The sequence below is a fragment of the Lepidochelys kempii genome, chromosome 4 (assembly GCF_965140265.1).
Source record: "Lepidochelys kempii isolate rLepKem1 chromosome 4, rLepKem1.hap2, whole genome shotgun sequence".
Taxonomy (NCBI): Eukaryota; Metazoa; Chordata; order Testudines; family Cheloniidae; genus Lepidochelys; species Lepidochelys kempii.
The window spans coordinates 95,178,877-95,202,470 of NC_133259.1; the positions used below are offsets into that span (position 1 = coordinate 95,178,877).

The following is a 23,594-nucleotide window of genomic DNA, read 5'->3' on the forward strand; positions in this document are numbered from 1 at the left end:
TTGTTTTAAGTTTTCTTATTTTAAAATCAGCAGAGATAGAAAGGAAGCAACTGAAATCTATGAAACTGCAAATCACTAGCAAACTTACTGCATAGGCATATACTAGCTAGTGGATTCATCAAGAACAATAATGAACCATGAATACAAACAATGTCCTCACCCTGTTCTTACGGTACCAAGGACACTGAATAAGGGAATTTATAGTAGTTCTTAACAAATAATAGAGCTTAGTGTGCAGTATCAAGAGACGGTCCAGGAAATTCATATAGAGTAGCTCAGGGTGCTTTGTATTTCAGCAGTCAGAGTCCCAGAACTTCTCAAACAAAAAAATACAAGTCAGAAGGAATAAATCTTTATTGGGTGTCCCCAGTTGATATGGACTTACACACACACCCCCCGATATCAGTAGGCTATTACCATGCTGCATCTATTGCACTAATCAATTCTTAGTTTTATAAGCAAACTGTTTTTAGTATTTATTAAAACTTCTACTAAAAGCAGCCTCTCAAATGTTTAAAAATAGTGTTTTATATATATAAGGAAGTTACTGGAGCAATTGCTTTCGAATGGAAAAAAATCTTAAGAACAGGATATTCAAAATTAATCATTTAGAACCAGTGCTCCTAAAGTGAGTCCGCATTAATCCCTTTGGTGCTGATTTACTTATACACTGTTTCAATGCTTTCTTGAATGTCTGAGTTTACAGTGATTTGTGGAAATCAGCACCAATACACGAGAGCACATACAGGGGGTGTTTTGAGAGGGTTTTTTTGGGGGTGGGGTGGGGGGAGTAGCATTCTACTTTTAAGTAAAACAAACTTGGGAGGTAACTTTGTTGGCTGGGATTGGACTGAAAAATGTTAATCCACCATTATCCTGTCTGAGTGTTATAAGCATAACACTTCATTTACGCAGATTTATTAGGACTCTGCCCATTCTGGGCTCCTTCTGTATTGTTTAGTTTGGCTTTTTTGTTATTTATGGATTTGAGCAAGAATTTTTACTTCAGAAAAACAGATAAGAGCATAAGCAGAATTGTTCCCAGGCACAGCATTTTCCAAAGCTTTCCAGGAAGCAAGAGCAGCTTTTTCAAACAGAACAACTCGACAGAGCCTCATGTCATCCAATGCCAGATGAACTGCAGGCTCTTATGCCTAGTGGCAATCCTAATCCTGAAAACCTCACTCCAGATTGTTTTGTTGAAGAGATTACACAGCGAATCTGGATTTAACAGGTTCATTTTATACCTTACTGGAGTGAATACTCTGCCTTGACAAATGCTGTTGTTGGAGGCGACATTATGCTGTACTCACGTCTTGCCATCTGTCCTCATCCTCTTTCAGTTGGTTGTGAATATGCTGTAGTTTTTCATGGCGAGCCTTGCTGTGAGGCTGCATCACAGCTTCATCTTCACACCTCATGTCAAACATACTCAGACTCCTAAACAAAGGATGAACAATAAGCAGATCATTAGTTTACACTGATAAAATGGTTTAAACCTAGCCCACATGAAGGTGCTAGAACAAAATCAAATACATCTCTCTGTGGAAGCTTCCAAAAATCAGAGTATATCAAAAGGACTTATTGGTATCCACATTAGGTCCATGTACAACTGCAAGCACATTAGCACCACCTTTCTCAAGTATCCCTTGTTTTTAATATTAGACAGCAACATTTTCTTTCCATTATCACTTGTCCCCCGTTAATAGGGTTAAAAATTTAAGAATGTCTTAAAAATACTCTAATCAGAGCCACTTTAAAATGCCGAACTTTCTGAAACTCTCTTCCTGAATCACTTTTGAGAAGACACCTCAGATTTCTCTCTCTGTAGCAGAGATTGGATTTTATTTTATAACAAAACAAGAGAGGTTTGAGAGGTACAGTATTATAGGCTGCGTTGCAGGTTAAATGCCAATGGTAAGTAAACTGTGAGAATCTGCCCTGGGAAGTGCATGAAGTATGAATGGTCACGTTATAGTTTATTTTTCATGAAGAATCACAATATTATTAGCAATGAACTATTAATACATCTGTTCTAATAAAGGAAAGGCACAAAACCTGTACAACAACTGCCATGATCTAGTCCACAACTATTTCTTTATATTTCTGTTCTTATCTTTGGAGAGTTAAAAGGTCATAGTTACATATTACAGTACATCACATATTACAGTATATTAATTTTGTTTAAAGATATTCACATGAAGATACTAAGTATATTATTTTTTGAAGTGTCTGGTACTTGCAAAACATTACCTCATTTGTGCCATTAAAACAATAAGCCATGCAGTTCCATGAGGTAATTCCACAGCATTATTCAAAAACCCCTCTATAGCTAGAATGAGCCAATCAGCAGCAGAAGCACAATGAAGATAAAATGGTTAAAACTGCAAGCAACAGTGCACATACTTATTTATGTATACAGTTTAACAGTCTACAAATTCAGTAATGAAGACTGTTATGTATGTGTAGGTTTAGCTCAAATCTATATCCAAAGAACCAAGACGCAAATTAACCTTTTTCCAAGGAAAAATAAACAAACGTTTTTATAGTCTTCCATTAATGCATAGAGAGGGCACACCCATAATTCCTATCCACACTAATGGAAGTTACCCATAGACACAGAACACACTCTATAACCCTTAGTTATGTACACTGAGCATAAGTTATTATTAAGCTTACTAACAATTTTGAAAAAAGCACAGAGAGCTGAGCAGAAACCCTAGTGATTCCCCACTGATTGTAACTTCAGGGTTGTGTTACTCCAGAATGGGGCACTGTTAAATACTAAAGTCTAAAAGGCTATATGGTTTGTGTGTTTGTTCGTTTTATTTAATGAACTAAAGAAATGCCATGCACTAAGGGACATTTCAAAAAATTAATTTGGAGTGTGGAGGATTTTTAAAATTTTAACATGGAAATACCTGTCACCTCTGATGATTTACTGCAATTTAAGAAGTTTGTGAACTCTTAGGAATAAGGCCTTAGATAACAGAAATTAGCAATCTATGGCAAATGGTTCAAAGGAGTTTCATAAGCCTCCCAAGTCCTGCAGACACAAAGAATAATTCTCATTCAGAGGAGTAAAAAGAATCCCCCAAATGCCTGATTAGTCATTTCAATTACCCGCTTGCCAACAGCATCTAATTCTGCCAGCTTCTCTGTCACACAGTGCTTGGGAATTAAGTTCTGTAACATATGACAATTGGGCAAATACTTTTACACAGGGAGACACAATGGAGAAGCTAGCTTTCCCTCGCAGCATTAGTCAGGTTCTCAGAGGGAGAAGTATGGAGGAGCTGCATCTCAAGGTACTGTGCTCTGTCTGCTCTGACTGACAGCATCACATACAATATCTTTAAGGAAAGCTATTTATCCCCCTTGATGTCGTGGAACAGGTCCCGGATTGGCATGGTCTTCTCTGCCTGAGAAGAATGATCTTGAAAGCAAGGAAAAGAAACCTGGACTATGAACTACTGTTCAAAGATAAAACTTTTTTCTCTCTTCAACTAAAAATGGCCATTAGAGAAGAAGTTCTCCACAGTATTCTTCTCCTCATTTATAATTTAAAAAATAATCAAACATCCCATTCAAGCAGATGGGTGGCATCTTCCATTCAATCCTCTATTAGATGGAGCTAGCTTAACTCCTGACTGCCATGCAACTGTGTGCTGGAAAGAGAATAGGGGGAAAAGAAGGTGCAAAGAAGAGGGAGCACTGGATCATACAAAGTCAAGTACATACTGTCATAAGTTCTCCACCTCTAAGGAAGTTCTGTAGATAGTCACCCAAGTTCTTTCTGGAAGTTTGGGATTCAGTGATAGCAGACTGACCTCTCTATTGAATCTGGTGTTCTCCCACAGACCTGGACATATCACTGCCAAGAGCTTGCCTAGACTACAGATATTTTCTGGTGGGCTGTGTCCTAGCATTGACGTCACTTATTTTCAAGCCTGTTATTCTCCTAATTTAGAGTTGTTCTTGAGAATGGTACCAATTTTTTTTTCATCTGCTTCAAAGAAGCCCAGATACCACAAACACAAATAAAGGACTGACCCAGCTATTTCAGGATCATCATAAATCTCTAGTAAGACAAACCCCAACAACTTCATAGTACACCATTTAAATGAGAATATGGTGAATAACTACATTTTATGAGAAAGAAAATGATTATCTGTTAGAAATGTGTAGACAGGATACTCATCATGTGGCTGCATTATAGTTTTATAGAAATGTCAAGACTCTTTTTTTTTTTTTTTTTAAATAAAGTGAGCTGCCTGCCAGAGTGTCAAATTGAAGTAAACAAGCACATCTCACCTCACATGGGTCTGTCAGGTTCATGGTGAAGCATAAACCTAAAATCAACACTAAACTGTCATGCTACCAGGACGTGTCAGCCTTCTTTTCGGGGGAGATGGGGTTGGTCAGCAGTATTGATGCAAACAGGACGGAGGGGGAAGGGAGGAAAGAGACGTGTCGCAGGTCTGGTCTATACTGGAATTTACAATGGTACAGCTACCTATCTCAGGGCGTGAAAAATCCACACCCCTGAAAGGACATAGCTATCCCGACCTAACCACCAGTGTAGACAGTGCTAGTTCGATGGAATAATTCTTTCTTCAACTAGCTTCTGCCTCTTGGGGAGGTGGATTACCCATACCAATGGGAGAACCCCTCCTGTCAGTGTAGGTCGTGTCTACACTGAAGCATTACAGTGGTGCAGCTGTGTTGCTGTAGCATTTTAAGTGTAGACATACCCTTACCAACTTCCACCCTACAGCTAAAATCTGACAGCTCTTATGCCTGGGCCCTTAAAATGAAATGGCTCTTCACCTTCTCCTAAAACACGATGTACTGCCAATACGGCTCTTCACCACTTAATACAGGATCAAACCATTCTCTGTGTCTCCCGCCATCTGTTCAGTTGGTGTCAGTCAACTCTTGGGCTGCTGTAGCCAGCAAAGCCTGCAGGGGGAGGAAGAAGCACAGATATTCACACTTCCTCCTCCTGCCCTGAAACAGGCCCCTCTTCTCCACTGTGGATGAGGTTATGGGCAGCATAAGTCTGGTGAGCGGGAGAGAGAAGGAAGGGCACCTGGGGAAGAGAATCTCAGTGTGTGGCAAGAATCTGGGGAGGAGAAGTGAAAGAAAATGAGAGCAGGCTTGTCTTTTTCTGCCAATAGAGGCTTGTCTTTTTCTGTCTTTTTTTTCTGCTTTTTCAGAGCAACTCCTCCATAGAACAGAGAAACTCTAGGAATATCCCCACACTGAATTTTCCCCAAACCATTCCAGTGGGGATGATGCTGACCTCTGTCCCCAAAGAAGGAGCTTTCCAGCCCAGAAACCAGCAAGTCTACAAAAGGCTGGGGCATCCAAAGATGGCCCTGCTCCTCCACAGCAGTTCTAGTATCCCTGGCTCCTTGGCAGTTCCTAATGGAGCTGTACTACTAGGGCCTCTACTAGCAAATTGCGGCTTCTCAAGAAACACAACACAGGGTCTTCACAGAGAGTATGTCTACACTGCAATTAGACACCACGGCTGGCCTGTGCCATCTGACTGGGGATCAGGCTGAAGAGCTGGTTCATTCCAGCATAGACTTCCGGGCTTGGGCTAGAGTCCAGGCTCTAGGACCCTGCAAGGTTACAGGGTCCCAGAGCTTGGGAGTCAGCCTGAGCCCGTAAGTCTTCTCTGCAATTAAACAGCCCCGCAGCCCAAGCCTGAGTCAGCTGGCACAGGTCAGCTGTAGGGTTTTAATTGCAATGTAGACATACCCAGAGAGGATATCAACAACCTGGAGCTGTACTGTCCTTCCTACTACCTGGGTGAGGCAGTTAGGGAGATCAAGATAAACGTCTCCTTCTTTCCACCAAATCACATTGTCCTGAGGACAAGGACAGGGAATATTCAGTCTTGCGCCAATGACAAGATTAAGGTCTGATACCTATCAACCCATCAAATCTAGAAAAAGGAGTTTTTATGCCACTGGAAGGAGAGTTTCCAGCTTCCCACTTGGACACACAGCATTTGCTTCTCTGGCAGGTCTCAGGGTACTGGGACTTAAGAACTGTGGCATATTTATGTACAGAAAAGCACATTTTAAAAAGTGTTTCAGATGTATTTTGTTTTTTTTCTCCCTCTGAGCCCTGCACTGTTGGATTCCAGCTGGACAAGACATTTAGCTTTCAGGTGGAAGGATGCAATCAAATTTTCAAAAAATCTCTTAAAACACTGGTAAAATAGTAATCCTGTAAAATGTAGCATATCCGGAATGGATGATAGTGAAGTGTAAAGGATTTTTATCTGCATGAGTTTGGAATAGGGTGACCAGATGTCCCGATGTTATAGAGAGAGTCCGATACTCGGGGCTTTTTTTTTTTAAAATATGGGCTCTTATTACCTCCCACCCCCATCCCGATTTTTCACACTTGCTATCTGGGCACCCTAGTTTGGAATGAACAGCATAAGTCATTTATAACATTGCTATTCTCAAGTAATATGACCATCTCAAACCCATGCCAATAAAACCTTCACAGAACACCTTTATGTAGTTTCCCTCCCATATATGTTTACACATATGCATATATGCACATATGTGGGTGTTTACAGACAAATACATTATGGAGTGGCAGAAAACTCTACTTAGCTAAGTACAACCATTTTCCATTGTAAAGACCCTTTTAGCAACTCCAATAACTGATTTTAAAAACTGATGTGGCTTAAAAGTTGCCATATTTATTCTGAGATGAAGAGAGACATTTTCTGCAAAGTGAGAAGGAGATTCACACTATTTCTGAGTTACAGATAATTTTAAAAAATTCTTAAACTGAAATGCTGATATTTGTCTTAACACATTTGTCTTTTTCTAGCATAACAATAGCATGATACATGTAATTTGCTTTTTTTTTTTAAAAAAGGAAAAAGCTATGTAGTGTTGATATTTAATCAACAGCATTTAATTTGAGTCAGAATTCAGGTGGTTGCGTGAATTTCTTTGACATGACAAGAATGTAGTTTAGTTATTAGGTGGACAGCGTAAGATGTCCCTAACAACTCATTTCTTTGCTTTTAAATGTTCTGAGTTTCATAAGTGAGGTGATAAGTAACTACACTTTTCACCTAATAAACTTATTTTTAAATGAAGTTTTTTTGTTTGAGATTAAAATGTGCTTGAGTTTTCTTCTAAGCACCAAATCCTACATCACAGCTCTATGCTTAAATTAAGAAAAATCTCAAAGTGAGGGACTAGGAAATCCAATTAAATTGTATAGGTTATAATAGGCCTAACCTGGAAAGGATTTAAGAAATGGTTTTAGGAAGGCATGAGTAATTAGCAATTTAAGGTTTAGTTTCCTAATTAATATTTGGGTATTACCAAAGGACCTCATCTACACTATTTTGACTTTGTTCTTCAACCAATCAAGATACATAGTCACTCCTCAATTTACCACTCCAGACTCAAAACTTCCCAAGATGTTTCCCAGATCTAATTCTAACTTCCTTTATTAGTAATGGATTAGAGGTGATGCAAACCCACAAGAGAAGAAAAAATCACACCAAGTTTTTTAAAGCAGCAGCTGCATATTAGCGTCATGCTGTTTTTTTAGTTCTTTTCTGCAATATGAACACATATTGCATTCCACCTTCAAGTGCTTTTCTGAAACATTTATGTGTCAGAACACAGCAAAATGCGTCAACTGCATTTTAAATTAGTAGTAAGTATGGAAAGCATGCAGTTTAAGTTGTTTAAAGCAACCCTCTGAGCATAAGACAACTTACTCTGCGTCATCAGACACAGCAGTTCTGGGGCCGAATCTACAAGACCAAATATAAAATTAGATGGTTGGTAAAAACAGTATCAATTGCAATTAAAGCAACACAGCTGGGCAATTTTCATGTGAACTCCAAACTTCTTCATCAATCAAGTGGGCTGAAAAAGAAACATGCCCCTCATGAGGTTATACAAACAACAAATGAGACTTACCCAATCATATCAAGGAAACGATGTAGAAACAAAACCATTTTTTCCAAAATATAAAACTGGTGAAATAAATTGTGAAATTGTTTGTAGAAAGTAGCTCCTGATGGAGACTATGGTATTAGATTAACTGTTGTATTAGCCAGAGGTACATGCAATTAATCTTGATATAACTCTATTGAAACATTCCATAATACAGTGTTCAGAATCATCAATACTGAAAACAGGTAAAACAAGCATCATGCACAGTGAGTGAGCCACAATATTCCACGTTTTTTCACAAGAGAAAAAAAGTCATCCTTTGAATTCAAACACACCATATGCCAGTGTTATTCACAAAAGTGCATAGTTTGCTATTAGACTCATGCATATGACATGTGTATTTCTTTTGAATATGGAAGAATATCCAGAACACTAATCAGCACCATTACCAGCTTCAATTTCTATTCAAGAAAAAGCAAACTATACAAATCTAAAGTTGCCACACATTTCAGTATCTTGCTTTTTCTGGAAACTCCAGACAGAACTTCTTCCAAATCTTTTTGACAAGCCTTTTTTGCATTTTATACTTTCAATAATCAAACATTTTCTTCCATTCACTATAGAAAAGAAATCAACGCTCCACTTGCAACTATTTTATTTGTTTCAAAAGAGTACAGTACTGACACACAGTGTTTGCAGGCCACCCTAAAATAAGCCAGGCAAGTGCAAAACCTAAATTCTGTAGTGTGCACACACTCTTAACAGGACACAGAGGGCTGCACAACACAAACTGTGATTCACTCTGTAAGAAGCTCACGTTTGCAGTTGTTCGTCTCTGGATGACACCACTTTTTTGTTTCTCTCAGGAACTTTCTGAAGCTGTGAAGTTTGATCTGGGTGAATTTGATCAAGACTATGACTACTCATGTGAATAGTGGAAGCCACATCTTGTCCTGTATCAGGGAGATGTTGTCTTTCTTGCTCTTTTTCTTCTCTGTGTTGAGGCTGCATTGCCAGTCTCTGAGGACTGTTAGCACAGATTCGTGGACATTTTTCATGGTTGATTGAGCCAGTGGTGGTGCTAAGAAAGCAATTTAAAATTTTAGTTTGTAATTATGAGAAATGGTTTATTATATACACGTATCTGACATACAGTCAGATGAACCAGTAAGTAACAAATGGATAGAATTTCACAAGCTAAATGTATTAGGGGCACGCACAGTGGAATTTTGATAGTGAGGTAAGAGCTTGTATTTCTGCTCCCCCAACCTAGAAGGAATGTCAGCCCTCTTTGTTTCATCCAAAGATGTAAACCAGAAGTACCACAGTTTATTTTAACTAAGCTACACCAGCACTAGGTTTTTTCAACCTCAAATTACTCTGTCTCCACTCAGGGGACAAGCCTTTCCCATCGTAGCTAGATATAGGACTACGGAAATGGGCTCTTAGGATAGAATCTGGACAATGATGCAGCCATCATTTTTTTTTTACTCGTGTGTATCTTTTCCTTTTCAACCACAAACTTTGCATTTCAACCACCATCCAGAAGCTGAACAGCAAGATCCCTTCAAAGCTCAGTTTGCAGCTAAGCTTGATTGTCAGCAGGTATAACTATTGTCACCCACACGACTAACCCTCCACTCCTCCTATGCAGCCCTATCCATCGGGAGCAATGTGCTTACAGGCACCACAGCCTGATTAGAAGGGATCTAGTCCCAGAGTCAACATTTTCTGCTTGGTGGTTGATACCAAGCCAGCCCTGCGCAGCTACCTAATTTATTGAATATAAGCTATCCTCCTCAAATCAGTATGGACTTTCCTGGTTCTCTTGATGGAAAACATGTGTTTAATTATATCTAGATAAATTATAATTAATTATTATTAGTGTATTCCTAGGCTATAGTAATTACCAGCCTGGATCAGATCAGTGATCCATCTAGTCCAGTATCCTGTCTCCAACAGTAGTCAGTTCCAGGTGTTTTATAGGAAAATGCAAGAATCCTGGAAGAACCAATCTACCCGGGGCGGGGCAGTTTCTGCTTAAACTCCTCAGTTAGGGGTTGGTTATGTCCTGAAATATGAGGGTTTCTATAAATAACCCTATCTAGTGTAACTGTGGATATATTTTGGAAACAGAAGGTTATAACATAACTATTATGTTTCAGTGAAACATGAGACTCGCCTCTAAGATGCAATTATAGTGAGGAAAGAAACTATTGGAACAAAATAACTTTACCTCTTCACTTTCTTTTCAGGCTTTACAAGTTCCTTAGTTCTCTCCGGGCTACTCTGCTGCTTTGAAAAAGGAACTGGAAGGAACTGTTTAACACTTGGTCCAGGCTGCTTTAGAAAAGCTCCAGTTCTTCTTGCCATCATGTCATCTCTTCTTGGATCTGGAATTCTCACTTGGTGTTTTGTCCCACCCCTACTTTGGTCATGATCTTTCAGTTTCTCATGGCTCTCATCCCGTGTCACATTGCAGCCCACGGAGGCAGGTGAAACTGTTCCATGATGTTGTTCCATTGTGCAGTTCAAGGGCAAACTGCTGCTGAGGCAATTTTGGGTACCATTACTCAGAAGACCATTGAAAAAGATGGAAAACTAACATTTTTAGTAGCAGCAGCACAGGAACAGTGAACAAGAGGCAACTATGGTGAACAGCAGGACATATGCTATTCTTTTAAGCAAACGAGGAATTCAGTTTTTTTATACAGCCCATATTTACAGGTAAGCAATTACTCATTTAGAAGCCTGAATAAAATCTGGATGAAGAACTATGGGTTGTCCAAAACCCCCCTCCAAAAAGATGAATAACCAGGTTCATGCTAAACTGCAATTAACAATCCAAGTCATTACGTGTAATGAAGAAAACAAGCTGTTTCATGTTCACAGGATGCATTCTTGTAAGTGATTTCATGAGATGAATACATGCCACAATTGGATACGAAATGAGTAAAATGCATCCTAGCTTCTCTCTCTCTCTCTTTTTTTTTTAAAAGGAGTAGGACAACATTACAGACTGACCCAGTTAGCGTTACACGCAAAGCAAGCAGAAAGCTCTGGTTTTTGGCTTCCATTCTCTGACCTTTCTGCTTTCTGTGGAGTCTTCAAGTCTCTCTTATGAATTACTTCTTTCTGTTGCTGCAGCGGATGATGGGCAACTGACATGGGAGAATATGGCATACAAACCGGGCTAGTCTGCCTCTGAAAGGTTCCCATCCTTCTAGTCATCATATCATCTCTCCGACTGTTTGGTGAACTCCCATCAAGCTCTTCCTCCCTGCTTTCATGCCATTCACTCACTCTGCGTGGAGTTTGGTTCTGAGAGACAATACAGGCAGCCAACTGGATTCCTTGGCAATATTCATCTGTACCTGACCCTGCTACTTCACTAGTAATACAAGATTATTGAGAGCAAGGGGGAAAAGAGGAGACGGATAATGAAAAATTAGTCCACGGTGAAGTGAAACATATGAAAGTGGTAAGAAGAGAGATCCATTTCATTTTTATATCTAATTTTACTAACATTTTAGAATAAATGAACTTAGTTGACTGAACAATTTGCTAGTGGTGTCAACTAGCAGTTTCTTGCTATGATGACAGGCTGAATGATTAGGGAAACTGAAGCCAATTAAATGTAAATCCTGGTCAAAGTGTGTAACTTCTTAGCACTGTAAGTCTTTCCTAGTTAAATGGCAGAAACACAGTCACATAACCGGTACAGCTCACTTGTAACAGGCATACTTCAGAAGATTTCAGAGGTCTTCAAGGGGAAACAAAAATGAGTATTGCCAGAACCTGGAGTGAAAGCTGCACTACAACTTCAAATACATAAGCAGCCTATGAAACAAAGCCCTTGGAATGCAAAAAAGAAGCAGGCATAGCTAATAAGATTCCTAATGAAACTAGTGATTTGATACCAATCAGAAATTCAAGTGTGACTCTCGGAATAAGTTTGCACAACGTTGCTCTGCATGACTCTCTCTCTCTCTCTCTCTCTCTCTTTTAGATTCTGTGAAGGCATCAGATAATTTATTACAGCTCCAAAAATGCTGAACCAGCCTGTGTGCATAAGGAGCTCCTAACTACATCCTGCCATCCTTCCCCATGCAAATCAGCATCCTGCAAGAAGCAGCTTCATTTTGGATTCAGTAATCTGTTTCCTAGACAACGACATTAAATACTGTGACAGGGTCAGGCCAGATGGCTATAGGAGAGTAATAGAAGACAGCTATATTAGCCCCAGGCTAAGTAGGTCCCTTTTCCCTGGGTAAGGTAACAGGGAAAGTTCCAGAACAATCAGGAACCTTCTGGAGACAATTAAGACAGGCTGATTAGAACACCTGCAGCCAATCAAGAAGCTGCTAGAATTAATTAAGGCAAGCTAATCAGGCACCTGGGTTTTAAAAAAGGAGCTCACTTCAGTTTGTGGTGTGCGTGTGAGGAGCTGGGAGCAAGAGGCACTAAGAGCTGAGAGTGAGAACCTTGACTGTTGGAGAACTGAGGTGTACAAGCATTATCAGACACCAGGAGGAAGGTCCTATGGTGAGGATAAAGAAGGTGTTGGCAGGAGGCCATGGGGAAGTAGCCCAAGGAGTTGTAGCTGTCGCACAGCTGTTCCAGGGGGCACTCTAGACAGCTGCATTCCACAGGGCCCTGGGCTGGAACCCGGAGTAGAGGGCGGGCCTGGGTTCCCCCCAAATCCTCCCAACTCCTGATCAGACACAGGACTCGTCGACCTGAACTGTGAATTCAGAAAAACGGCCAAGCTGAGGGCTGCCGTGAAGCTCCAAGGTGAGCAAATCCGCAAGACCCACCAAGGTAGCGCAGGAACTTTGTCACAATACCTGGAATCATTTTGTGGCCTGGAGACTTCATTATTATGTCCAATGGTAGTGAGGCTGCAGGCAGTGGCAGATGCAAAGGTTTCATGGAAAGTCTGTGTCTCAGCACTTTCCCTCCCAGTCTCCTCTGTGATTTCACTGTTGGATGTGGCCCTGGCAATACTAAGCTTCTCCCATTTCTGTTGGTCAATCTCAGTCACTGGCCCAAAGTGCACAAACCTCTGCTTGGGGCTAGAAGCCTTTTTGTATGCTCTGGCTTTGCGGCTAGCAAAATCATCACGAACAGCTGCTTCCATTGCAATTTCAGCAGATGGTTCAAGATCCTGGGAGCGTTTGAGGTTTTCTTCACTAGTCAGGACCAGAAACAAAAGGAATCAAAGGAAGTTACAAGACAAAAGAAAAACCAAGAACAAAAATCACAAATAGCCTAGCAAACATCTTAGTGTACACTGAGGGTCTTAGATCCAAAGCCAGAGCATACGGAAGGAGGTGAACTGTCCATACGGGCTGAAAGCCAAGAGATAGCATAATTCCTCCAGAGAAACTGTGGGATGCTTGCTCTCTGGTAGCCCCTCCTACTTTTTAGGAGTGTAGTATAGGACACAAATACACCCTAGGCACAAGATGTGGATCTACAGCCACATCCAAATCTAATCAGACATGTCCCCATGTGCTGTTGGCCAGTGCTAGCAGACCCCTGTTATTCTCAGGGAATACAGATGGACATTTAATAGCTGCTTCCTGCAGTGAAGCATTAGGTGTTTCCTATGCCTTCTCCTTAATACAACACCACAAAAAAAAACCCATAAATTGGCCCTGAAATATTGTGGTGTGAACAGTGAAGCCAAGGATGAAAATGGAATATGAACTCCTTCAAATTTAAGTGGGGGTTTGAAACAAAACCCAGAATCCTTGCCTAACCTTAACCATTCAGGTTATAAGTTAAGTCTCAATTGCAGAAGGAGGATATTTTGGATGTGGCCAAAATGTGAACTGAGTTTGCAGGATGTTGGCATCATCACACTCAAAGTTCAACCCTATCACAAATCTAGATGAGTGTTGCATCTCTAGTTTGAGCATGTCTGCAGTAGTTTACAACTTTCCACTCATAAGTAGTACTATATACCACTATTGCTTCTAGGAGATCAAAGGACAGTTAGTGTGGTGGCTTATATTAGGACTGAAATCACCCAATAACCAAGCCAATTAAAAGAATGCCTGTATAGATGACTAAATTTGGCTAGAAAATGGAATGCCTACCACTAGGTAGGTGAGGGGTTGCTATACTTTGCTGGAGGAGTTCCAAATCACCTGCTTCAGAGTACCTGCTGTGTTAGTCTGTATCCGTAAAAAGAAAAGGAGTACTTGTGACCTTAGTCTCTAAGGTGCCACAAGTACTCCTTTTCTTTTTACAAATCACTTGCATGCATTAGTAAGGTGCTTGGACTTATTTTGCATATTTGTTAAGCTCTGGTTTTGTATTTAAAGAACCATTTTCAACACCACACTATTCAAGTAAAAAAAAAAAAGCCACTTGAGACATTCAAGTAATATTAACTCATATTTCCCACACTGCCATTCCAGCTTCATCCATGACCCTGTAAAACTACATACCTGAGCTCCTCAGACACTTTCAGTCTGTCCCACGTCTCCAAATCTGCTTGTGTTATAGAAGCTTTCACAAACACTGGAGACTCTTGTTGCTGGGTAAGGTTACTTTGAATCTTTCGTTTAGCTAGGTCATCTCTTTGAATATCAGGCACTTTCACCTGCTCTTCCTTCTCCGACTCGGGATCCTGAGACTGCAGGAATGGGTTTTCTTTATGTGTAACAATTTGCCTCGCTGATGCCATATGTACCTGGTTTGCTCTAATTTAATGCACATTACAAAGCAGCAAAAAAAAGCCATTTTGGGGAGTTAGACAATGATAAGTGGAATGTCAATAATGGCAGTTCAGAGTATAAGAACAAACTGAAACGATGAATAAAATAGAAAGGTTGGGGTTTCTTTGAGCAAGCATGCAATCAGTTGAAACTGGGACTGTTTCATGTAGACTACCCTGTGAATTCTAATGAGACACTTTCATTGGATGATTATAGTTTTGAGTTTAACCCAAACAAGTACATCTGGAATCACTGCAACAGTGTTTAGTTCAGTAATGAGGTTCATTCTGATAGGTTATGATGTCCAACTCTCATACTATTAAAGTTATTGTAATTATTGCAAGTTTCATTCCTGAATGTACCAGGGCTGGAGAATTATTATTTTTAAACCATTATAATGTCTATGACCTTTGCAAGATTCCAAATTCTAGAATTCTAATGTGGTATATTCTCCAGATGCCCTTCCAAGACATTACTCACATGTCAGAATGCTTACTATGAATGTCAATGTGCCAGATTGTTACTGACTGGAAGGAACATTTTATAAAACTGAAAACAACATGAACTTATTTAAAAAAAAGCTCGGAATGTCTCAGTTGTAGGTAGACAGATGCTAACGATAGGCTTGCTTAATGTTACCTGTATTAGTTCAAATTTAGGATTAAATATAAATCTGGAGATCTAGTGTGAAAACCCACAAATGACAAAATAGACTAATATAAAATAAATATTTGTATTTTGTTCCATTTTTTCATTAGTGGGTTTTTACACTAGACCTCCAGATCTATATTTCTTTTATATACACCCCCCATGCTATCTAAAAATGCCTCATGTAATATCAACAAACAAAAGCAGATATGCTTATGTTCTACAGAAGATGGTTGCTTAACAGAAGTGTCTATAGCATAGTTAACTTTTCTGACACCGAGTATAGCACTGGATTGGAGAGTTATTAACTTGGAACCAATCTGTCTATTTCCAAAATAATGTTAAACAAATTCTGCCACTAATTACATGGTCCCATATCCCATTTAGTTCACAGAGTGCTGTACATGTATAACCTAGCAGAGGATTTGGCCCTTTCTTTACACAGATTCAAAGAATAGTGTTAAATTTAAAACCATATATAAAAAAACAAACATTTCCTTATTTATATCACAAATTTTCATTAGTTTATTGAATTTACTCTCTTTAGATTTTACATTCTAAAATTTACTTTTCACTATTTATATTCATTGCCGGACTTCTCTCGCTTTGGACACTGAAAATATGCAGTGTGCTTTCCTTTTTTTAACTGTAAGTTTCTAATCAGTTTCACTGTCCAGTTCTCAGGTTCTAGTGCAATTCTACAATCTCTCAACTGAAAACATTAGAGTTTTTTTTATAAAAAGAAATTTTCCATTACAATTTTTAAAAATAATGGAGAATTTGTATGGATATTTATTTATCCATTATTGAACTTTTGGGCCAGATTTGTCTTAGCTACCAAATAACAGTAGTTCACATAGAATTAAATATTACAATAGACAGAGAAAGATAGTATGCACACCTGGCATATTCCTGTTTTTCCTTCTGTGATGGCTTTTTAACACCTTCCAGTTTACCTTTATCTTTATTTGTACAGGGCCCAACTAAAAACTGGTTAAATGACACTGTAAGTTTGGGCTGATTCAGTCTTGCTCTCCGGGCTGCAAAGTCATCCTTTTCTAGATCAGGAACTCTGCACACGGCTTCATCTTCTGATCCAGAATCCTTCCCTTGATAATGCATCATAGAGGGTTTCTCCTTGTGAAGGATGACGTCTGGGGTAGGTTCACTATCTTCACATATTTGCTTTTGACTGACACAGAGCAAAATTAAATGGAGTTCCAGATTTTGTAAGAGGAAAAATGCCAACATTCATTTCCAGGCCATAAAATAAGTGCTGTTAGTCAGATGTGCTCAAAGCAGCTGTTAGTTTAGATGAGGCCTTCATTTATTTGTTTAGGGCACAATCCTGCAGACCCTCCGCGAGGAAAGCTCTCATAGAAGTCAACTGTAGTTCCAAACATGAACAGTTAGAAGGATCAGGCCTTTACGCTATTATTTTAGCCATGGATGGAAACAGACTCCAATTTATACATTCAGTGGTGACATTATTCTTAGACACTTTTATACTAAAGCTATTTTCATTTACCTAAACTACCAAGCTCGTTTCTGATCATTACTGTGGAATCCTCAGATACCTAGAATTCACCACCTAAACAAGACTGCCCATTTTTCTGTACCCTGGGCAATCATTAAGACTGGTCCTTTCCCCTTCCCCCCACTCCACCCACCACACTTTGATTTTTCCCCTTTTTCAAAAGAAATTATCTGCTTCTTGCTTTACAAGCAAGCAGAAATGAGCCCCTCTCTCTCTAGACTCGGTGGATTTTGAAGGATAATATCAATGTTTATGTTTAAGCATTTTTTCAATTTTTATCAATTTTAATCTTCACAGTTGTGGGAAATTATGGGGGTGTCAGATAATGGAGAGTGTCAGGCAATAAATTCTTAATTACAGTAGACACAGATTCAAAAAGTTAACATTTTATAACCATTAAAACACAAACTGCCAACCTCACATGTCAAAATATACAAAATCCTTAAATCACTTGAATCAAACTCGAACAAGTTCTCAAGCAATTTTCTTACTTTGCCTCTCTAAATTTTGATGATCATCAATGGAAATATTTTCATCTGTTTTTGAGTGTACAGTGAAATAGATACTTACCAATAAAAATCTAACCCTTCCAAGCATGTCTTATGAAACACAATGTTGTGTTTTAGTGGTCCATTAATACCTGCATCCTGGAGACGGTGCCTTCAGTCACCTAAGACCAATACTGATGTACTAATAATGTGGCAATATGGCTCTTGATTTTGGACACCAGAAAAATGTTATTTCTAAATTATGCAATATGCTCATACAATTTGAGTCACTTTTTACAAGAGAAGATAATGAAGAATAATTTACATACTTCTATCCCCACTGGAAAAAAATATCAAAAGCTTATTTTTCTAGAAATCACTAGAAAACTAGACATGAAGACTTGAGTGTTGCAAGATAGGTCAATATAGTAATATTACTAGGTTCAAATATCATGCCTCTTATTTTTCATACTGCACACCTTCTAAGTCAGAAAATATGGTAAAGTGAAGACACTAAAATAATGGCAACAGCTCAAGAGTCCACACATTCCCCCCCCCCCCATTTTACAATAGTTAAAATTGTTTATTGTAATTTTTTTAAATTTAAGTTTTCTGAGCATTGCAAACCCATCTTTATCTCCAACTATCTATAGCCCCAGCTGCCCTTTCAGCAAAATGTTAACAGTCCCAATTTAGATTTTAAAACAAAGATGTAATAGAAGGTTTGTGTCCATCAGGCCACAGAATACCACTGAAAAGTCAGCCAGGCATAGGACCATGAATGCAGGGAAGCAGTTAAAACTGCCTTTCTTTTCCTTGAGATGCTACTAGGTGTCCAAGTCACTTTCAGTTTTGCATCTATTTGTTGGCACAGAGTTACTGTGCTTCTAGTTATATTGGTAATATTATGCAGTATTTCAGTCCTTCAAATCCAAGGCCACTCAGTGGGCAGTGATCTTCCAAATTCAGTTTTATAATTCCAACAAAAGTTTGGAGGAATCAGTTATAGTTTTATGCATCATAGATGATTCACATACTTGTTTAAAAAGCAGATGCTCTTCACCTTCCTGTGATTATGAATAGTTTAGTATGTCAGTAGATCAAGACTGTTTAGTATGTTTATTTAAGGAAGCTAATGTAGCATCAACTAAAAGTCATCAATGGTTTTATGCACTGTTGGGGTGAGAGCAGTTCTTGCCTTTGTGAAGTAACAGAGTTCAAAGTTCGTTCAAAGAGCATTTTGTGCCCCATTAGGCACTTCCAGCATGGACATGCAACAGGAAATGCCACATTTAGCTCTTTTTATATTGTGTTTTATGGATTAACAATGAACACAAAGGTGGTGGAATCTATCTAGATATCCATGGCACTTATAAGGCTTCATTGTTGTAGTATCTGAGCACCTCACGATCTCTAATGCATTTATCCTTAGTACCAGTGTGAGGTAAAGTATTTTGCAGATAGGGAACTGAGGGACAAAAATACTGAATGACATGCCCAAGGTCACACAGAAAGTATGGTGGAGTAGGGACTGAACACAGAGGTCTCCTAAAATCCTAGTTTACTCGCTAGTACCCTAATCGCTGGACCTTCCACTTTAAGGAAAAATTGAAATTCCTCAGGAGAGTACATTTTGATTGGTAACATTCTGAAGGCTACTCAAGTGTCAGATTGTTTCCACCAATTTCAGACCAGTGAAGGGAATGAAAAAATACCACCACCTAGCCAAAAGCATGCTGTATACCTCATGGGAGGGAGATGTTTAGTCAAATGGGAGGCATTTAGCAATCCAAGTATTTAATGAATGCACAGTATGAGAAGATGTGAAAGTAATATAAACATGGTTTTACTGCCACAAGCTTGGCACGATTACATTACTCATGGGTGACAGAGCCATGTGAGCTATGTAGGTTTTCCCAAAGGAGCAACAATACAATTTATACTACATTACAATATCACAATTTATTTTTGGGCTGCATGGGTAGAGGAAAGTTCTTTGTATTTAAATGCTGTTATCTTCCTTTAGATACTACAGAAGCAGCAATGGGTGAAGTGGAATTATACTCACAAGTGCATAATAAAATAAATTTATACCATGCCTTGCGAAATGCAGGAGTCCCCATAACATTTATTACGACCACCTCTATCAGTGGTATTTTAAATGTTCGGACGGAACCCAAATTCCAGTCAAGGGGTCTCACTGAGGGTCCCTCCAACTTAACCCACCTCATTTTCTTCCCTCCATCAGTCTCCCTGAATTATTTTCAGATAAAGAAGTAAGCCCTTGTTGGGGGATCCAGAAGCAGTATTTTCAGAAAATGATTTCCAATGTACATACCATTTGGTAAAAACTGGGAATTCCCAGACAAAAAGTTTGATTGCACCCCAGAAGGGAGGATGGGCAAAGAAAACCCACCACCCAATTGTTACGGAATGCCTCCAGCTCCTCATGCCTCACCTCCAGCTCTCCCCCTCAATCCAGACGGACTTTAGAAAGTCAGGTCCCTGCCCCAAAGAGTTTACAATATAAAAAGACAGACAGACCGACCAATACACAAAAGGGTACAAGGTGTAAGTGAAATGGTCAAGGTGTTTGGCCACATTTTGATATCACAATTTATCATTATCTACAGGATCATAAGCTCCTTGGGGCAGGGACTGTCCAGCACGTTGGGTCCTGGTCCATGACTAGGGCTCCTAGGTGCTCGGGTAATACAAATAAATAGTAATAGGCTGTGAATGAGCAACACATTTAAATACTTGCTTAAGTGCTAGCTAGACTGGGGCCAGGTATCCCCAATGCCCTCCAGGTTTGACATTAATGAGGTAATATCTTGTAGGTATCACAGTGGATTTGGATCATCAGAGGACTGGAATATGGAAAGGCTGGTGCCTTGCATACCAGCTCAGAAAGAGTTTTCATGGGTAAAAAATAGTGTGGAAAAAAAACAGAGTTGTGGGAGAAACATGTAGGCTGGCAACATGGGCAGAGCAGAAGGGATGGGGGGATGTGATACATGAAGGGGGGCGGGGGAAGAGAGTAGCTCCCTTTGATGGACATCCAGCTTGCCAGTTAGTTGTAAAATCCCTCTTGGTCTGTTCTCTGCTTGCTTTACCTGTAAAGGGTTAACAAGCCCACAGGTAAAAGAAAAGGAGTGGGCACCTGGCCAAAAGAGCCAATGGGAAGGTAAAACTTTTTGAAATTGGGAAAGAAACTTTCTCTTTCTCTGTTGTTCTCTAGGCTGCAGGGACGGAGCAGCAATGCTGTGTAAGGCTTGAACCAGGTATGAAAATTATTGAACCAGAAGAAATTATTTGGATAGGGAATGTTTAGACAGACACAATCAGGTTTATTTTTTATTTTGGCTTGTGGATCTCCTTTGTGCTAACCCCTGATGCTTTTGTTTGCTTGTAACCTTTAAGCTGAACCCCCCGAAAAGCTAGTTTGGGTGCTTAATTTTTGGAATTGTTTCTTTTAAGATCTAGCAAAAAGGCTAAGTTCCAGATGTAATTTTTTCCTTTTTGTTTTTAATAAAATTGACCTTTTTAAAAAAACAGGATTTTTGGTGTCCTAAGAGGTTTGTGCGTGTTCAATTAGCTGGTAGCCACAGCTAATTTCCTTAGTTTTCTTTCTCAGCTCTTCCCCGGCCGGGGGGGGGGGCAAAGAGGGGGGGAATGAAAGGGCTTAAGGGTACCCCACAGGAAGGAATTCCCAAGTGCTCCTTCCTGGGTTCAAAGGGTTTTTTTGGTTTGATTTGGTTTGGTTTTGCATTTGGGTGGTAGCAGCGTTTACCAAGCCAAGGTCAGAGAAAAGCTGTAACCTTGGGAGTGTAATACAAGCCTGGAGTGGCAAGTATTAATTTTTAAAATCCTTGCTGGCCCCCACTTCTGCACTCAGAGTGACAGAGTGGGGATTCAGCCTTGACAGGGGAAAAGCAAAGAGAAACCAGAATAGGTAAGTACTGAGGAGCAGAGTTATGTAGGTCCTTGAATGATAGGACAAGAATCTTGAACTTGATGTAGAGGAGAAAGGAGAGCCAATGGAGGAAGGGGAGTCAAAGGAGTGATTCAAAGATGGGGCAACAGTGAACAGAAAGATGACAAAGTCGACCCCTCTCCCTTGCTTTACCCTGAAGTCTGTGCCATCTCTCCTCCTTCTCCATTCTCCCTTTCCCACTCACACTTGCTGTAACAAATTTCTCCCTATAGCTCTGCACCTTCATTCCCCTTTCTCCTGCCTCACTAGGCCCAAAGATCTTCTCCCAGTGTTAAGAGGGAAACTGCAGCAAGACTGAGCTTCTCCTGCAAGCTTGGTTCTTTGCACCTCATCTGTTTAGCTGGTATAGAGAGTCATTAGTTCCTCTGAACACCCATGCTGCGATCTGTAGAAATTGCACCTGGTTGACAAGTTAGAGAGCTTCTTCTGGTGGGAGCAGGGAACAAAAATCACTAATTATTGTTGTTCCTCTTTCCTCCTGCCAAAGTAGCACAAAGGCACTTTGTGAAAGGAGGAGATCAGAATCCCTGCTGAACCATATGCTTGTCTACATGTGCATCTGTCTTGGAGATTAAAATCAGTAAATCAAAGCAAGATTGGAGCAGGGGGCTGACAGCCAAAGGTTGTAAGTATCCTCCAAAAATAATACATGGACTATAAATATTGTTTGTTACACCTTGGATTGCCAAATACAATACTATTGTCTTGGACTCAGATATGCTTGCATTATTATCCTTCTGGTTTTTGAACTACTGACCGACGGCCTGCAATTAACTGAGGCAGGATGAGGCTGTGATTTATGACTGATCACAAATTCTTTTTATTAGTATTTTGGCTCATGTCCTAGGGTAGCACTTAGTTTGTCTGTTACCTTGTATAGCTCTTCAGTGCCTTGGCTAATACATGCATTGGTTATGATGTGTATTACTGATATACAAAACGTATGTTATTGCTTGTAATAAGACAGCATACCTTTAGAACAATAAAACAAGACTGAAGCAGAAAATACACACACATACTTACTTTGATTTGATTATTTAACTGCATTTGACAAGTCCATCCATTATCAGACTTTTGAAATAATGAAAGGGAAATAACCAACTTAAGTAAAACCAAAAAACAAACAATGCCGGTGAAATGATGAATAAATATGGCCATTCTGTGCATAGCTATAGTCAAAGAATGACTGCTGAACTATATCGACATGCTTTACTTGGTGCAGGTGTTAACAAGCAATGCATTTTTATAGTTCCTGTCTTTAAAATAAAATACATCCTTTAATATAATTATTAAAAATACTAAACACTTATATTTTTAAGTGTGATTCAGCCACTTGTCCCTGAAATGTTCCATCACTAAGAAGAGTATTAAAGAATTTCTAGAACCGTTGTCCAAACAAGGAATCACGTCGTAAAACAGGTTTGGGTTTTTTTGTGAACGTAAGATGGTATAAAATGGAAGATTTACAAGCTTAAAAATGTTCTTGGTAGTTTTTGTTTCTTGAACTTCGTTTCCATCCAAGTTAGGGCGTAGCACTATTACTAATTGCAGCAAAACACATTTAACACCATCTAGCTTTGCAATGCGTGATTACCATGTCACAAGCTTTTCCATACCTAAACCTTTTCTAATATCTAATTAGTTGCAAGTGAATCAGCAGAAAATGCAAGTGCTTAGTAGATCTGATTTTTTTTTTGGTTATGAGAAGTGAAGTAATGGCAGAATGAGACAAACCCACACACTCGCAAAATTTGAAATGTGAAGCGTGCACAATATCACACACTTTTGAGCTAACCTGCCATAGCGTTGTGCTGCTGGCATGACCTTAATACCAGCTTGTTCAAGCCTTCTTAACTTTCTGATCTCCTCTGCATCTTTGTCTTTACACTTGTGCCCTGAAGTTTCTTTGGCACTACCTGAAGGAAACTGACCTATGGTCTCTCCTTTATTTTGATTCAAATCTACTTGACTTTTACTGGGGTTTGTCCTGGAAGCCATGCATCCCACCTGCTCCTCTTCATGTCGTCTTGGTGCCTCACTTTGTTCTTCTTCTATGGTTTCAGGGTGGTTTTTGCTATTGAGTTATACAAGGTAGTTTACTGTACAGTACACTGCATTCTTTATACATTTTGCTTGATACTAACATTTGAAACAATATTTTGATGAATGGCACAGAAGCCTAATCATACTATCTAGTGCAGGCTATTCTGAAACCAAATTAAAACAAAACACCTGATGTAA

At 39.4% G+C, this 23,594-nt stretch overlaps 1 protein-coding gene across 22 annotated transcripts in view; it reads right to left on the minus strand.

Moving 5' to 3' along the window:
* Window positions 1-23,594, minus strand: part of LIMCH1 (LIM and calponin homology domains 1) — a 338,435-nt gene that overhangs the window by 75,455 nt on the left and 239,386 nt on the right. For 6 of the 22 annotated variants that reach the window (XM_073342172.1, XM_073342181.1, XM_073342170.1 and 3 more), the window contains 2 exons: window positions 7,775-7,810; window positions 1,314-1,440 (listed from right to left, as the gene is read on the minus strand). In XM_073342172.1, coding sequence (XP_073198273.1) covers window positions 1,314-1,440; window positions 7,775-7,810 — 163 coding nt within the window. Of the gene's footprint in view, window positions 1-1,313; window positions 1,441-7,774; window positions 7,811-8,772; window positions 9,037-10,191; window positions 10,501-10,979; window positions 11,347-12,802; window positions 13,148-14,413; window positions 14,669-16,232; window positions 16,957-23,594 lie in introns of those variants that run through there. The other 16 variants (XM_073342164.1, XM_073342167.1, XM_073342163.1 and 13 more) reach the window with 12 other exon arrangements.